Source organism: Atractosteus spatula, chromosome 8, assembly GCF_055471065.1.
Source record: "Atractosteus spatula isolate fAtrSpa1 chromosome 8, fAtrSpa1.hap1, whole genome shotgun sequence".
Taxonomy (NCBI): Eukaryota; Metazoa; Chordata; class Actinopteri; order Semionotiformes; family Lepisosteidae; genus Atractosteus; species Atractosteus spatula.
The window spans coordinates 24,890,265-24,908,960 of NC_142713.1; the positions used below are offsets into that span (position 1 = coordinate 24,890,265).

At 39.8% G+C, this 18,696-nt stretch overlaps 1 protein-coding gene across 1 annotated transcript in view; it reads left to right on the top strand.

Annotated features, from left to right (window-relative positions):
• The first annotated feature begins 2,224 nt into the window (after positions 1-2,224).
• The window catches only part of pawr (PRKC, apoptosis, WT1, regulator), a 100,312-nt gene continuing 83,840 nt past the window's right edge, over positions 2,225-18,696 (top strand). The window contains exons 1-2 of the mRNA XM_088922844.1: positions 2,225-2,350; positions 2,742-3,536. Of these exons, the coding sequence (XP_088778970.1) occupies positions 2,922-3,536 (615 nt within the window). The 5' untranslated portion in view covers positions 2,225-2,350; positions 2,742-2,921. The remainder of the gene's footprint in view (positions 2,351-2,741; positions 3,537-18,696) is intronic.

Below are 18,696 nucleotides of genomic sequence, written 5' to 3' on the forward strand. Positions count from 1 at the left end.
TTTGTGTATTAAAGGTCTTATTTAAGATGACTGTGGTTCATGTGCTTTTTTTTAATTGATGTGATCGAGCTAATGAAGGAGCTACATAAACAACTACAGACAATGTTGTCAGATTTGCAATGGAGCTCATACAACACTGTTTATTAACAATGTTTATGTCAGCTGTACAAACCATATTTTGAGTAAACAGAACTAATTCCGCCGTCACTTCTGAGCAACAGGTTTATGGTTCTTCGGTGCCACCAGGAAGGACTTTATTTATACAGTACATTTATCTTACTTTAAGCTCAAGTACACTGTAAGTTAACTAAGTACAACACTGTAAGTTAACTGCAGACCTCAATGGTTGAATCTAAGCTTAAAGATACCGATTATTTTTGCCTATATTCTCCTAATATTGTATTTTAACATTATTTTTCAGTTCTTTGGGTTTGGTAATTGAATGATTCAGAAAAAGCAGACTCCTCATAGCTTGTTGCCAGGAAATGAGAAGGGGAAGGGAATGACTGTCACACCATGCCTTTTTGCTCATTAGTAAACCACACTGAAGAGACACTGATACACTGTGAGATGCCGTTTCCTCTCAGTCAGTTACCATAGCAAATAGTACCCTAAGCAAAAACAGCCAGAGTACCACACAGACAACAAAGATCCGGAAATGCAATAAGTAAGATATGATACAGAAAACAGGTCATAATGTATTTCTGGGTACCAGACCATCCCCCTTGTTTCTCTGTGCTGCATTTTATTTTCAAAAACAAAATAAAAATCAGACAAAAAAATGAATACAGACTCATTTCCCTTGAATGATATAGAGAACCAGGCAAAAAAAACTCTTTCAAGTCAAACAATTTGAATTTGTTATCAAGAGATTAATATGAGCGTTTTATTTGGGGGGGTAATTTCATTCCTACCTTTGATCATATTTGAACAAAAACAAACTAACTTTGTGTTCAACCCAGTGATCAGTGATTTCAAGTTGCTGAGGGACACATTTACTGTAGGTACATTTCAGAATGTAAAAGCCAATGTTTGATTACATATCCAATTGATATATGGGATAATAATTGTCTAAAGGAATATCATACTCTTATAGCCTCTCACAAGTTCCAGGAATTGAATATTTTTAGTCTTAAAGGGAGGATTACAAGGGGACCTGATTCAAATATTCAAAATCCTTCACAAAGCATTACCGAAGTGTATCAGATGAAATTCAGAACTAACAGTCAAGACCAAATAAAAGGCCCATGAGGAAACTACTGGGAAAAGCATCTGGAACTGAGACCAGGAGGCACTGTTTTACACAAAGAGTTGTAGAAGTCTGTAACAGACTACAGATGTGACAACCTGGGCTTCTTTTAAGAATTGGCTGAATGAGATGCTCTGATCATTTGCCTACTTACAACCAAATCGGTGAGCCAAATAACCACCTCTCGTTTGTAACAGTTCTACATGCTTTTAAACTTCTTTTCAGCAAAAAAAAAAGTCATAATGAAAGGGGCTTAAAATCATCAGATTGTATGCTATGGCCAATAATACTTTTCATGGACTGAGTTTTACTGGGCATGTAGGGGGAGACACGACGAAATATTTTTGACTTGAGAGAAAAAGATGAGTAAATTGGCCGATTGAATTTTGATGACGGAGTAGCCAGCTAGCTACCTGATACCTCTGCTGAAGTGTTTGCTGCAGAGCACAACTCTATCCTGTTTTACACTTCGAACAACGTTACAAGAAGAGAATCGCTTTTCTTGGCATGGCAGTGGACCATTCGCCGCCATTTGTCAGAAATCCTTAGAGAATAATTATCAGTAAAAAAATAATTGATCAGATTTGTTCAACAGTTAAAAGCAGCAATGTTAAAACTTACAAACCCATGTTTGGTAAAATGATGACCCCATTTCTGTAAACAATTGAACAACTTTTATTTGTTCCTCATTTATATATAATTGCTTTATAACTGCAAAGGAACAAATCTAAATGCTACAACACTGTCACCAAGGAATTTTCGATGCATTTCCTTGGTTTACAAGTTCACACGAAAGTACTGTTTTATTCCAGATTTAAACTGCAGGTCCTTTATTGAAACAGTCAACTCGCTGCACAAGCGAAATGAAACCCAATGCGATAAGATGAAGAGAAAAGCCATAAATTAACGATTAAAGCAGTCAATAGTCTTCCCAGGCGATCGGCTCCATTCGTATCTAGTCGTGTGTGTTCGGGGAGAAGCAATGCGGGGGGGCGGGCTGAGCGCTGCTCCCTGCCTCTGCGATCGAACTCGCCAGTGAAGAGCGTTTCTCTCCAGCGGGCTGTTCACCTGAGGCGCTGCTACTGCTGCGTGAAAAACCAGGTAGGAAATGTCTAAAAACCTGAGCATATTGTTATGATAAACTCCCTGAGACGTGGTGCTAAATATGCTGTCTATCGGTTATCAAATAGTAAGCGCTGTATGGCAGAAAAACTACAGGAAAAGTTCAGAGTAAAGTTGGGAAATGCGGGTACTAACTAGCGACCTGCGATATGTGGTGGGAAAACGCAACAGGTACAAGTTAACCGGCCTATCTAACTAGTTAAGCACTAATAAGAAAGGTGTTCAGTACTTTTCTCGCAGAAACAATACACATTATCAGACGACTTTATTGCACGATTGCATTGTTTTGTTTGGTCTGAAATAAGTTGCACAACTACACGCTTTGACTCTATATTCTTATTGATCTTTCCCATATCTTTTTTTTTCTTAGCCGCCTTCGAGTATCTGCTGCTGATTTGCACTCGGGGGAATGTGGGGGCATTAACTGCAAAGCGCTATCAAGAAGGAGGAAAAGTTTTCTCCCAACGCAGCACCGCTGATTAAGCCAACAACAACAAAAACAATACGGCACCATAAAATAAACCCCGATTAAGCCCCTAAAATAAGTAACATGGCGACGGGTGGATTTAGATCAAGTACAACGACAGACTTTCTCGAAGAATGGAAAGCCAAGCGAGAGAAAATGAGGGCTAAAATGCTTGGGGATATTGCTGCTTCTACCGGTGGGAACAGCGGCAGTAACACGGCGGCACCTTCTGCGGTCGGGACGAGCAACAGCGAGTCGAGAAGTGCAACTTCTCCGGGCGGCGAGTTGAACAACAATGGGAATCCGGATCGCGTAGTTGTTTCTTCTTCTTCTTTCAACTGCGTCTCCTCTTCTCTCCCGATGGCTCGCTCCCCGTCTTCCTCAGCCCTGAGGAGGATGGAGGATGACCCGCACCAGGCGGCAGCGGGCAGGGGAGGCGATTCTGCCGGCGGTAACCTGAAGAAGCCTCCGCCGCCGGAGAAGGTCCCCAGCACCCCGCAGCCCGAGTGCGCCGGGATGATCGTGTGCAACGACAGCGACAAAGATCGGTCCCCGTCCCCGGCATCGATCTCCAGCAAAGGCAAAGAGAAAAGCAAGAGCTCGGGCCCCAGCGCCAGAAAGGGAAAGGGGCAGATAGAGAAAAGGAAGCTCCGGGAGAAGCGCAGATCTACAGGTGTTGTCAGCATACCTTCCAACGAGGTGAGGAAAAGTGAGAAGTTTCATTTTCCCCCTTTTCTGTCACACCTCAAGCCACTGTCAAGTAAAGGGGTGGCTGTTGGTCTTGATAGTACAGTCGGTTAAAGCGGTATTTTTTATATGACAACCTGCATACGGAAGTTCGCTGGTATGTGTTTTCACGAGTAGTCCAAGCGAAATACGTGTACTACAGCTTTATTTAAAGTTATCGCCGGGAAGGCCGCCAGTATAATCCTTAGCAATCACTAAACATCAAAGAATGCAAGAGATGTGAAAACAAATGCACCACAAATAGCACGTCTATTGTGTTAGTAAAGTTTTAATGGGAAGTTTTTTATACTGGTGATCCATTATTTCTGCAGGTTCAAGAATAATACACTTTATACACGTGACATACAATACCTGAAAACACTGGAATTTTTACGTGGTTGGCATTTCCGCTTTCACTCAAGTATCTCAACTGATGACTTTGTAAATCGAATGTGTAAAAAATCGCCTGTATTTACATAGTTTTTTTTACGTCCATGGGTATGTAATGAATGGGCATGTTCTTTTTGGGTATGTAATGAAACTACGACCGGAAGACGGCTGGATTTGTTGCTTCAAGTTTTAATAATAACCAGCCGAAATGTCTCACGTTTGTTATTGTATGTGCCAGTTAAAGTTTACAATAAATGTACTGGTACTGCGCCAATAAACAGTGAGAAATAAGCAACTGTGACTAACACAGTATTAGCAACATGTTAAGAAACTTAATCAATACCATATTTTGATATATACAAATGCTTTTGTCCATGCTTTAAAGGTTGGAATTATGATTAAATTGGATCACGATGAAAAATACTTCTTATGTATGGTTTTGGCCGTGTAGTCAGTTTCAAACCTAATATTTCAGTTAGATTTGTCACGTTGTCCCATTTATAGACAGAAGGACCAAAACTTTGGTCAGTTGCCCAAGAGCTATTAGGTTCTGGGTAGTTTCTTTTGGAAGTTGACCAGTAGCCTCAGTTGGCTAAGATATCCTGTCATTAGACAAGGTACCAAACTCAAGTGTTTAAAAACTGGGTTTTGGCCAGGCCATAATGTTATGTTGCAAAAAAAAAATACTATGCCAAATATGTGGAATTATGTCCCACGGTTTTAATAACCTTGCTACTGTGGAAGACATATTTCAAAATATTTTGGTTAGCATGTTTTATGCTGTTTCTTAAGGCAGCATAAAATGTAGTGCTTATGAAAGTTTTCTCTATGATGATTGTAGAGCTGTTTTCAGAGTGCTAAAGGTCATTAACATTACAATTAATGATACCTCATTCATGTATGTAAATGTTTCATTCTTATGGGAACCAGTGCTCCAATGCATACATTTAATGTTTTAAGAGCAAATGAAAAAAAAAATGTATTTGCCAGGTTCTGCATGTACAGATAATTGCATTTCAGTTAAGTATTCAGTCTGCAAACTTTCAGTTAGTCTTTAAACATTCCAGGACACAAGGCTATCATGTTACATTTGAGTCCCCCTTTTCTGACAGAGCTGTCTATATCTGTTCCTCTGGAGAACTTTGACCTGAAGAAAATGTTCTTGCTCCATATGAAACCATTTATTCCTCTCTGTGCCATTCTTACATCATCGTTCGGTAGAAAGAAACCTAACCTGAAAGCTAATAATAAAACAGTGCGTTTTGTCATACCTTTAGAATGCAGGAGAACACAATGTTTGGACCAAATCATTTTGTATTTGTGTTCAAAAAGTTTTTGAATTGGCACCTTTTCATTCGCTGTGTTATATGCAGTGTTATTGAATGAATTAGGACGTTGGGTTCACACTATTTGTGTAGTTCATGTAGTTTTCTTACGGAAGCAACATTTTGTTCTGTACTGAAGTGGATCTACCTAATAACTGTTGCCTGGGGTCTATCTGTAGGTTGCAGGCCATTAAAAGCCATTTATCACAACTACTGAGCAGCTCAAAGAACTAATGCAAAAACCCATTTGTGCCAGTGGCTGCCGGTTGATGATGGGATGCAAGCTTGTTAATCTGCCCCAGACCTGAGCCCAGGCATCACTGGGCTGTTACTGCTCAACCAGTCTTTAAGTTAAGTATAAGTGGTACCTTCGTACCTGCTGCTATAAATACCGGTCTTCTGTAATGTTCCTTAGCTACTGTTTGACAGGCCTGGGAAATGACAGTGCTCTTGTAAAGGACTTCTGCTTTTTTTAGATAAGGGATTTTGTTAGACTACTCCTGGAGATAACGCCAGCTTTTAGAGTTTTATGTAAGTCAGAGGTGAATCATAACACTTATAAAGTAATGAATTGGTGGTGCTGATTATTTAAATTGTTTAGAGTTCTTGCAATACAGAACTGGAAACGAAGCAAAATGGCCTCAGATTCTATAGTCTGACTATGGAAATAGACTGGTATTGAGGTTTTCTGTAGTAGTTCTGGAAGTAAATTTAAAGGAGACATGAAGTAGTCCAGTATTCAAATTTCTGCATACTGTAATTGTAGAGGTAGAATCAAAGATTTTAGTTGGCAATCAATTCCAAAATGGACATTTCTTCCCCCTGTAGAATGATATTTCACTTCATCACAGTTAATTTTAATTGAACCTTTTCTGTTTTTAACCTATATATGTCAGTTGAAATTTTTTAGAATATTATTTAGTTTTTTTTTACTACTTTGTGATAGATTTCTTGGTCTGATAATTCACTGTAGGCAAATTGCCCATCGTTTTTATTTCCTGTTGAGGGGCCTGTTTACAAGTTTTTCTTCAGGGAACAAAGAAAGACTGCTGCTTTAGAAGAGACTCGTACTTCCAGGAGGAAGAGGGCACTTTCAGAAGCAGGTCCATTGGCTGAGGCTTTGCCATCACCTCATTATTGTTCTCCCTTAGTTACAGAAGGGGTCTCTGCATTGATAGGGAACCTGCTATTTTATTTGCACATATGTGTTCTTAAGTCATGTTTCAGCCCACATTTCTTTAGATAACCATGATATCAATTAGGAGTTTGAGATGGATTTGACTAAATATCTACAAAAGGCTTTCTGCATAAAAAATATAGTGACAGGTGACTTGTGCACTTTGGTTTACATAATTTACGCATCCTAGCCATGGTTTTCTTGGGTGTTTCCTGTACTGCTCTGATGCCACCCTCTGATTGCTTTTCTGATGTTTTTTGCTATTTCCTCAAACAGTGGCGAGAGGTTTTTTTGTTCTCCTTTTGCAAGTCTGTGTTGATTTTCCCCTGGGATGCGACTCATTCACCTCCAAAAGTCTCTCATAAATCGCCTTACCCAATAGTTTCCTTGGGTTTCCTCTAAAACCTCTCTTGGTGCTTTCCCTTTAACAAATGTGTTTATTGCTGTCACTTCTTACTGCCACTGTTTTATTAAATAACTGTAGCATTAATTGGTAGATTCAGCGACCTCTGCAAGAGATTCTGTTAATGTACTTTCATGGTCAATTGGGTGTCTGACGACATGTGACAGCTTTAATTTTATATGGATTAACTTGTGCATTAATTTGCAAATTTAACAGCACTTAAACTTCCTTCACATGCCCGCACCATTGCCTGCAAAGCGCGCTGCCGTCGAAATGTTTCATTTGAGCCGAACAACATAATAAAGGTTAGACATCAGAGGAGGAAATTTGGTCCTCCTAGCTTGTTTGGTTTGCTATGGACTGTGGACCTTGTCCAGCTGTTTCTTGAAACAGGTTACTGGCTTCAACAGCATGGCTGGATATCTTGTTTCTGACACCCAAAACACTTGATATAAAAACAAAAGTCTCCTAGTCGCTCCTTGTAGTTTCCACTTGTGTTCTCTAGTTAGTGTTTCACTGTTGATTCTGAAGAAGTCCATTGGGTTGCATTTGTCTGGAACTTTGAGGGTTTTGAATACTTGAATAAAGCTGCTGATTTCCCCCGGTTCAGACCAAAATGGTTCAGCTCTTTTACCCTGGTATATACAGAACATTGCTTTCTAAGCCCGGAAAAACTTTCAGCTTTAGACCGATTCTAGAGGTGCAATACTGTATATATGTTTTGTTGTTGTTGTGGGTTTTCCAAGTATTGTGTACAGTTTTGTAGGTGAAGTCTTAACCAGTGCCTTGAATAATTTTGGCATAATCTTCCCTTCTTTAAATGTGACACTTCAACTGTATCCTAAATTTAGCGTTTTATATTGCTTCTGCAGACTGTCTAGGGAAGAGAAATGTCAACACACACCCAAACAAGTTAGGCAGTGAAATGCCAGAACCGAAAAGTAAAATAAAGAAATGGCGCATGATGAATTTCATAGCTCTTTTCCTTGATAAATGCTTCCCTAGAAGTTACTTAATACATAGTGCAGCCTATGTGATCTTTATAGGAATTCTGAGAACTCCTCTGCTTTTTAATAGTAATGTGGGATTTGTGTGTATGTACTGTATCTAAAACGATGAGGTTGCTGAATTGTTTTCGCACTTCTTTTCTCCAAAATTTGTCAAAGAGAAATCTTATGTCTTCCTGTATTTGAAAGTCAAGGACAAAAATGTGAGGGGTAGAATAGCTGGGTTGTAAATCCCTTCTGCAGAGCAGGTTACCTCGGATCTGGAAAAACAACCGAGGTTTAGTCATTGTTAGGTAAGTTGTTCTTTTTTTAGGAGTTGTGCCTTTCAGGGGCTCTCTGTTTCCCCTCTTTTCCATTAAAATGTACCAGTTCTAAGCCCTTACTGTTTAAAAAAATCTGTGGTATTTGTCCATAATCTCTGTGAACAAATGACATAGTGGGTTTAATGGAAATAAAGGAATGAAAAGCATTTAAACGAGATGACAGGAAGAATTTTTGGGATGCTCTGGAGGAAACTAGTGATGAATGGGAGCAGGCTTTTGCTTTTAGGAAATGACAAGGTTAATGGGGAGGCCTTTCACATTAGGAGAGAAAATTCCACTTTGCGTGTCTTAGAAAAAGCAGATGTTCTCCTCTTCAAGTATGATCCTTTTTAGGAGTGTAAACCAGGATAAATACTATTTTTTTGCTTCTAAAAATATATAAGCACATAAGTGTGATACTTTACATGAAATCACAGACAACAGGATATATACTTATATATCTATACCTAATATCTTGTATAAGTATATATAAACATTTGGCTGCATAGACCATCAGTATTTGTTTACCAGGAATTTGATGAATGAATAAATTGTATAGCTCAGTCTACTTCATATCCGTCTTCTCCTCTGTGATTAATTGATTATATGCTGTTTCTGTTAAGTATTTAGTTTCTATTGTTGGTTTTGATATAATGTTTTTTCTTAATATTTAATTTATAATAATATTATAATATTTTAATAATATTTAATATTTAATTTTTGTACCTTTGCTAATAGGTGAAACTCTGATTTGCGGAATAATCAGCAGAATGTATGAAAAAAATGAAAACCTTGACATTTTATGTATTCATTATGCTTATACCCACACCTTAGGGCAAGAGAATATGAATGAACATGTTTTTCTTTTGCTTGCACTTCACATATACATATGATATATTGAAATTCAGTGTAGGAGTGGTTCCACTCTCCCAGGATTTTGTTGTTTTTGGAGTGGCTCATCGCTCTAATTGTTATGCATACTTTTCATTTGTTAACAAGTGGTTTCTCTTTGAAATTCCATTCATCCCTTTTCTAACTGCTTTGTCCAATACAGGGTTGTGGGTGAGCTAGAGTCTTTCTTGGCAAGCAGCAGGCGCAAGTTAGGATACACTCTGGATGGGACAGCAGTCCATGACACAGCAGACATACAGACACAGACGCACACACACTGACACCAGGGCCAATTTCCACAGAAACTCTACTTCATAACTTACTAGTATTTCTTTGGACTGTGGGTGAAAACGAGCACCCGAGTCCAAGAACATACAAACTCCACACAGATATCATACCAGGTCTGGAATTGTACCCAGGGCCCCAGCGCTGTGAGGCAGCAGTGTTAACCACTTTGCCACACTCTTCTTGAAATCCGTCCCAGCCAAATATCTGATCTGATCTGATCTTCATCCTAATATTAATCTGGGCCAGTCAAATGGGAATTTCCAGCCTCCTAATACAGGTATTAGCAGCTTTTGTTGCCAGTGAGCTGGCAGTGACTTCTGTCCGTCAATAACATCACACTGTTGTGATTGAAAAAATACATTCCTGATCAGTAGAATACCCTATAGCGAAGGTAGTGTAATATACATAGCTGATCGCGAGTTTCACACTGCTGCCTCACACGCACCTAGAAGTCTCCAAGACAACACAGATGGAGCGAGTGTCAGACCGACACTTTAAAAGTGCTCATTAGTAACTGGGAGCACTTTTAAATTATGAAATGTGTAGCAAAGTAAGGTCTGACTATTCCTTCAGTGTGAACACAAATCTGTCCAATATGATTATCACACCGATTTGCTGCGCTTTCTCACTCCCAGAATGCAGTGCGTTTTTTTTTTTATTTTGCAATGTTTGAGAATGCTGAAGAGTTCAGTGTATTTCCTTATGGTGGCATGTGTAGTCAGTATCTCTGTAAATTGTCCATGACTGCAATAAAAAATAATAATTTAGTTTTTTTGGTTGGGGGTGGGGTTCCCTAAACATTTTCATCCTGGGCAGCTACCTGTCATTTAACCCGATTGATACCTTGGCAGAGGTACGTTCCACATTCAGTGACATCCTTTGACATCATTTGCCTTTAAGTAAGTGCAGCTACTTGATGACGTGTAAAAAGAATACTTGAAACTGGTAAGAGTTTACAGGTGGTATTTCATTAATGCTTTCGTATTCATCGCCCAGTAGTACACCACTAGGTAATTTGGAAATGAAATATGGGGACTGCTGTATTTAAAAGCTCCCTGTTTTTGGATGTGGAAGGGATCAGGTTTATTTGCCTTTGAACATGCGGTGAAAGATCTTTGACTCAAGGTAGTTGTACAAGGTAACGATTTGAACTGGTTTAGTGAGTCTAATCAAGTGCAAGTCACTGTTTTCTAGTTTGAAAAATGTTTTGTTCTTGAGCTTGAACCAACTGGTTAAAAATCTAAAACCCTGCGCATGTAAGGAATGCTGTCTACATGCTGTCCGTCACTTACCAGGTAAAACCTGTTTGTTTCCCGCAAAAGGCTGGTTATTCATTACCAAGGCGCTCCTTGTTTTGAAGTCTCGATCTCTGCTTGTGTCATGGGGAATCTTCATAGCAGAAGCTGCATGTTGCTTTTTTTGGAAATCATGAGAACATTTTTCACATTGGAGTGTGTCGATATTGAGCAACAGGAAGCTTGTTTTCAGTGGAAGTTAAAACAGGACTTTATTATGAGCAGGTGGCAGAGTATTTCCCTAGTCGGTACATTAAAAACTCAATTTTAGGAATGCAGTGGTATTTAACAAATATTACACCTCATCTCACAGTGAGAAAAATACCATGTGGGGGGTGTGATTCAGTTGCTGTTGTATCCTAGAAGTTTCTTTGCAGTTAAGTACTATTTCTTCTGGTTTCCAGGATATTTTTGCTTTATTCAATCAATTACCACCTTTGCTATTTTGAACTGGTAATAAATTACTGAAATTACAGATTAAGCACATACTACTGAAACGTTAGTCACCAGTGCATTTAGCTCAGACCTCTGATCTCATTGTATTTTTGGTATCATGCGGACCAATGACTCGCAGAGTATTAGCCTGTATAATTGCATGTTTTTCTTCACTTTCATTTGTATTTCTTTATTTTTGAGACTTTGCAGCTAAAGTAAATATTTAGAATTTCCGTATTTAAACAAGCCCTATAGAGGCCTGTCATAAACAAGCTCTGTTGTGTTTTCTGAAGTGCCTTCTGTAGACGCCCGTAAGCACAGCACTCTTTTGAATGATAAAAGCATAAGGAAAAGCATCACGATTCTATAGCTGGAGCTTATGCCAGAAGCTCAGTAGTGCTCTTAATGTGACCAGCAGTATTGTTGAGCATTTCATCACACAGTACGGTGTCATGCAGCTATAATGGACATCCGCAGCTTAAACGTAGTTTCAGTTCTCTTGCCCGATAACTTTAGGAAGCCAGGCAACTAGTCGTTCATCAGTAGTAAAGGGAAATGTTTTGATCTCTGCTGCTCTTTAATTAGACTTAAACAACACCTGCAAAATACTCCAGCATGAATAGCCTATGTCTGTCTTTGAAATAGTAATTCTGGGCAAGCAAGATTTAGGCATTCTATCCCTGTCCTTTCTTCTGTCTGGAAAAGTACAAATAAAATTGTATATTGTTTATTATGATGATAAATATCAATAATTGAGTTTGTTCTCCCCTTGTTCACATGGCTTGTCACCAGGTGCTCCAGTTTCCTCCTACATCCAAAGACATTCTGGTAGGATAACTGTTTTTGGGGGAAATAGGCCCTGGTGCGAGCGTGTTTGTGTTTGTGTCTGTCCTGTGATGGACTGGTGACCCATCAAAGGTATATCCTGCCTTATGCCTATTGCTTACAGGGATAGGCTCCAGCTCCCCTGTAGCCCTGTAGTGGGTGAAGCTGTTAGGAAATGATACTTGTAATAATAATACTTGTCATTCTACTTTATTATAGTCTGTGGGCACTGTTCTGTAATGTGTACTTTCATTACTTTGTTACATATATTTTTGTGTTCCAGAAATTGTAGCTTAGGCCAGCAAAAAGGAAGCTTCCCAGCATGATCCTGTTTTTTTGTTGCACGCCTCCTCTTATTGTGTTAAGTAATGTGCGCCGCCACCCCCCCCCCCCCCCCCCCCAAAACACACACACACAGACACACACACACACACACAGACACACACACACACAGACACACACACACAGACACACACACACACACACACACACCAGTTCTGCCTCGCGTCTCTCCCACACGACAGCGGTGCTGTGGGTACAAGGGAGAAACGCCATCGAAAAGTTCGAAAAGCCATCCCTGGAGAGCCCGCTCAAAGAATTCGGTGCCTCAGAGCTGCCGGTGACAGCATAGAAACAGAGGATTAGGGCCATGGTGCTGATTTGCTACGTCTGACCTTTTTTTTCAAATCTAGCTCAGTGTTACACATTGGTTTCATTATCAGTGTGTAAATGTAACTTGTTTGCTCAACATTCTTGTTAGTTCAGCAGCATTAGGTTGGACTAATGTGGGCAGATTTGTGAGTCAGCGGTAATCAGGCCGGTTTGCATGATTAGGCATTGGGCCTGTCTGTTTATATTCATTACAGAAGAATAATGGAGGCAAATAGATGAAACAGGCTGAAGGACAGGGTCTGCACAGAAAGAGTTCACTCCCCCGGGGTAATGCGAGATTTCTTTTTTGACACGGTGCAACACACAAAACGGCATAACCGCCACATAAGACCCAATTTCTTTTAACCTTTCAGAACTTCGAACAAAGCTATTAAAATGTACGTAATTGTGGTAAAGTATGTAGCAACCTATGTGGGAAAACAAAAAAAAAAGCTGTGTGATGCTTTCTGTGTTTGTGAGTTAATGTAAGTGGGTGAATGCAAGGTATCGTAGCAACACAACAAATCAATACAAAGTAAAGTTCATGTGTCAGTGTTTATAAGGTAAACATTGTAGTTTTCATTCTTTCAAACATTCATTTACCTAAGCTTGACTACCAGTAAGGTAGGAAGCATTTAATTTGTTAGTACTGTGCTACAATGGTTTAATATCATTAAAGCGAAATAAAAAATGGGAACTTTTTAAAAGATTATAATATATTAAAATTGAAATTAATGTTGTCGCTGCCTTGCCTTTTATACTTGATACAAAATCCTGAATATACATGTTAGGTGACTGAGTGTCAGGCAAGACAAATGGCCAGAAGTATTTCTTTTGCCAATGACAATTCTTTCCAGACCCCAGAAATCCAAAAAGAGTTAATTGAAATAATTTTGCAATGTACTAGAAGACCTGGCTGGAAAGGGAATGTGTCGTTCACCTAATTAGTCCAAAACCTTCTTTGCCCTTTGGCGAAAGATTGCCTCCTGTTTCTGGAAGTCCATTTAAAACCATGAACAGGAGACACTTTGTTACCCAAAGAGTTGTTGGAGTGTGGAGCAATCCTCCTCTCACTTAATACTATCCTATGTTGTAAAGTTGCTTTAGTGGGGTAGTTTTTAACGATAAGTCTGCTGGGGGGGAAAAAAATAGATTTCGTAAAGGCATTCTTGAAAAGATGTTCTCGTGTGGGCTTCAGCAAGCGCAGGGAGGGGGCGGCTGAAGAATCTCGGCAGCTCTGGTCTGTTTTGCTTTATGTGGGAGTGAGGGACTGAGAGGTTTCAGCTGTGTTTATCTAGGCTGCCTTTTCTGCCACATTTCTGCGGGCCTTTGATGAAACGCAACAATCGGCTCTTGCCCCAGCGCACCGTGCATAAAACTCCTGCCTTGGGTCTGCACTCGAGTTTAAAGAAAGGATTGTCGCTGTCTGGACGAGTAGGAGTGGAAGGTTAACCTGCTGCTTTGCAGTTGTGGCACCTCTGTGTTGAACAGAAAGGATTCCAGGCTCGTTTCCCCCTTTCGCTATCTAAAGACAATGGGCAGGATTGCTCTCTCTTACAAAAACAACGCCTGTTTGACTATTAAGCTTTTGACAGGCGGGCCAGCAGCAGCCAGCACTCTCTCCCCTTAGGGTGCTGTGAGGCACGAGGCAAAGCAGTGTTAATCCAAACAGAAGCACGCAGCAGAACTCACAAAGATTAGTTGGGGGTTTTGTGCTTTTCCTGCTGTCTATACGGACATGCCAGTGGGGGTACTCCCAGCATTTGCCTATTCTTAACAAAGCAACTTTTAATGGTGATCTTTATCTCCGCTAACTTTAATGACACTTTTTTAAAAAAATTTAAGACCTTTACCCAATATACTAGGGTATATTTCACCCGTCCCATTTTCTAACCGCTTAATTCAATTCAGGGTCACCAGAGAGCCAGAGACTACCTCAGCAAGCAACTGGCACAGGGCAGGATATACCCACGCATACACCCTAATACACACACTCAATCACACCAGGCCCAGTTTTTCCAGGCGCCAGGTAACCTACCTTTGAAATGTGGGAGAAACCGGAGCACCCAGTGAAGACGCACGCGGGGAAACCATGCAAACTCCACCCAGATAGCACCCCAGGTCCGGAGCTGAACCCAGCCTCAGCGCTTTGAGACAGCCGTGCTAACCATCTCACCACTGTGCTGCCCCAGGTATATTTGAATACAGTGTACATGAAAGTATAGGAAACAATCACCGATCATAAGTGCTCGGTAGCTTAATTTCTGCTGGCGCAAAAGAATGTCTCAGATTTCAGTCATATCATGTTGTTGTGACATTTGTAAACCTGGCACAAGGTTAAGGAGCGTTGCAACTTTTATTCTGCAGTTCAAGAACGTTTCTCTTTCCCTGCAGCTCCTCTTCAGCCTAAGCAGCGTTGCAACTTTTGTTCTGCAGTTCAAGAACGTTTCTCTTTCCCTGCAGCCCCTCTTCAGCCTAATTTGGACACACACCTTTCAGTTCGACGTCAAGCCTCCAGATGCATTCCAGGCCGGTGTTTCTTTTAATATGGAGAGCCAGTAAAAGTCAGCTTCTGTCAGCTCAAGAGGAAAGGGCAGGACGCAGACGTTCTTTGAAGTTGCACCCCTGACAGTGGGGAAACGCGACATGTTCCGTATTCTCTTTCTTTTGCTCTAATGACTGCACAAAGGAGTCCGTCTTTTCAGTCCTGACCCGTGATGACCGTCTTTGAAATGAGTATGAACCACAGCTTTGGCATCCTCCCTCGACAGAATGGGGCACATGATCTTAGCTCCAGATTACTGTGGTTTGAAGTTGTCGGCTTGTGGTAAATGTGACGGTTTCTGCTGTGTGGACTACCATCTGGATTCTTGTTTGCAACAATAAATCCGAGGTTACGCAAAGCAGGAATGTCATGCATAGGCCTTCTCAATATACACCATTCTATACTGAAAATGGCTGCACGTGATGTGGTCCCCGCTGTTTAACCTGTATTGGGGTCAAACCCTTTTTCTGAACCAGAATTGTCAGCCCTACTGCTAACTGTGCATTTAATAATGCTGCTTTCATGCAGTAACACTTTGCCATTACCTTTTCATTTCACTTATACTGTAGGGTAACGTTCTTAATCGGCTCAATTCCCTCAATATCTTTCTCAGTTCAAATACTGAAAAAAAAAAATTCTAATACCAGATTATTTTTTGTTAACTTCTTGTCTCCAGAGGTCTTGAGCACTTCTGACTTTGTTGCCGAGAGGTAGAAGAAATAAGTCTGAAATAGAAAAGACTGAACTATTAAAGATAAATGTGAACTATGTAAAATAGTTATGGCTTGGAGCAATAGTGACTCCAAAGGTGACCAGATTCCCACAAAGCCATATGCAGTTTTTAGGTCCTTGGGTTATGTTTAATATGCATTGATAGTACCTTTTAGCATTTCTGAAATAAGTTGTAAGAAAAAGAGATGGAGAATTCTGATGTTGAGAGGGCATTCCTGTTTTTTTTAAGTATGAACATGTCCTCTGTGACTTCTTCTTTGGTGTATTATTAAAACCCAGGATTCGGGCTGCCTTTTCAAGTGTACTAGTGAACAGCAGCATTGCACAGCCCAAATGAACTGCAGACCTGCTGTGTAACAGGCTCAGCCCTTGGTATGGGACTTGAGCACTATTGAGTATGCAGGGTAATGAATGTCACTCTAAGAGGTTTGTACACTGTGTCCTATAACAGCCTCCCCGTCTGTAGTCCCCAGGATCCTTTGTAAGTGATAGACATAAGTCTTCTAGAAGCCAGGAATGGCACTTCTGTGGTTTATGTAGTGTTCAGACCCCTGATTTGAACAGCTGTGTCAGGAATATCTCCAAGCACCCAAACTACACAGCCCCAACAGGAGACAGAAACACAGCATCTCAGTTATTCTCAATCCGCTATGTTAACATTCTCAAGAACCCAGAGGGCTGTAACAACTAATAACTTGTTAACCATGATGAGTCCTGTCCACATCTCTAAACCCTCCCACTAGGTTCATTAAATACACTAAATATTTGATTGTCGTACTCCAAAATCTCTTTAAAAGAAGTGATAAGCAAAACAAGGGTGGACAAATAAAGAAGGGAAATGTGGTACATTGAGATAGCACAATGTTCAGTGCAGGGTTTGGGAAAGATCCTTTTAAAAATTAATTTGGTGCTGATACAGGTTACTTGTGTAAGGGATTACCTTTTAAAATCATGGCACCAACTTTTTAAGTACGTTGGTGGCATGACTTTTCAGAGGGAATGTGATTCTTTACATAGCACATGGATCACGGCAACTGCTCACTTTTTAAAATGATTTACCCCAACTTGTTCATTTTAAAATCCCTTACACAATGAACTTGTAACTCTTATGCACTTGAAAGTGATATTCCTCACCACGGATTGAATTATTATTATTATTATTATATTTGATGATTGCGGTGTTTGAGCAGTTTAATTGTACCTATTTAGGTAGTTTGCAAGCTATTTAAGCTTCATTCTTCGCCATAAAAGGTTTCAAGAAGTACACCAAACCCACCTCAAGCCCTGTATTGAACAATACAGATAGAGCCCAGAGTCAAAAGGTTTTATGTTTTTTTTTTTGCCCCAAGAAGGTAGACTGGAAGGTGGAGACCACTACCTTTTTGCATTCACAAATGTTCCAGTAGCATAGTTCTTATGCCTCAGATGGGGAGTTTCTACAGATCTAAAACAGTTTTTCCCCAGGGCCATCACATTTTCTGTTATTCTGAAAACTGGTGTTTCTTTACTGGTGTTTAATGTGCACACATGTATACACTTTTGGTAAAGGTGGTTTTCTGTACTTTGATTACAAGGACTGTTCAGCCTACAATACCTGTATCTATCTTGGAAGGGGGTAGTGTAGATTATAATGTGTGGATAGCACTATCCTCTGTTAATAACACTAGTTCATTATGGTAAATAGAACAAGAATATTTAACTCGAGTGCATGAACCATTTATCAATTCTTTCCGCAGAAAGTCAGTTAAATCGCCAACTTGGTAGTAGAAAGCCACAGAATTTTTGCTTTGATATAGAGTATTGGATTGAGCCTGGAACTGGTACCACATAAGGGTTGTGTGCACATTCATGTATGGAAATATTGATTTGGGTCTGATTTAACATTGTTTGTAATTAGGATGTTCCCCCATTAGCTGCTTAAAACCTTTAATCCCTATAAAAATAGGATTGTAAAAAAACACCCCAAATGTATTACTTTAGAGTTCATATTTATGAAACGTTTGCATTAGGTTTTTAAAGTTCAAAACAATCCTGGAGTTGTGATTCACAGATGTTTAGTGTGGACTACATTCCAAAGTGGAGCTGATTGTAATTTGTAAAATCTCAGAATAGAATGTGTGCTCTTAATTTGTTTTTTCTAAAGTAACTATGTTCAGTTGTGGAGTAGCTCAGCCAGAACTCAACTTTCTTTGGGGAAATACTCTTTACAGGATAGCTTTCAAAGCAGATCATGTGAAGAACGAGTTTTTGTTTTTGAAGTAATCAATAATTACAGCTAACTTCTCATGATGTAGTTTGTTGGTAAACTTGCAACAATACTGCATATACACATCTGTTTTCAGAAGACTGTGCAGTACTCCACTAAAGAATTGGTTGGAAATATTCTTGATTGATCCCCTCTGATGTAGCAATGTCAGGATTTGGACTCCCAACTAAAACCATTCCAAACAATACAGAGAAACTGATTCACGCGGCATCCTGGAAAACACGTCAAATGTGAGTTTGAAAAATAATTTCTCATTCCAAAGAAATCAACGAGGAGTGCCATTCTGAACAACTGTTCCCTTAGTAAAACAATTGCCTGCTGACAAAGATAACTGTGGGACTTGTTTGTAAAAGGTGGTGCTACTGTCAGGCATGCAGTGCTTGCTGCAAAAATATTTTGAACATGTGTGGATAGGATCTCCTCTTCGCTCCAGATAGTTTTGTAGCAGTGTGTTGTTAGATGAACACAACATAGCCTTGTGGTAGAAATGACACAGTTATGGTCATAATTGTCTTTCGAGATCTGTCAAATCATAGCGCATCATTTACAAATCATAGCAAATCATCATTTACAAATCATAGCACCTCAAGATATGTTTCAG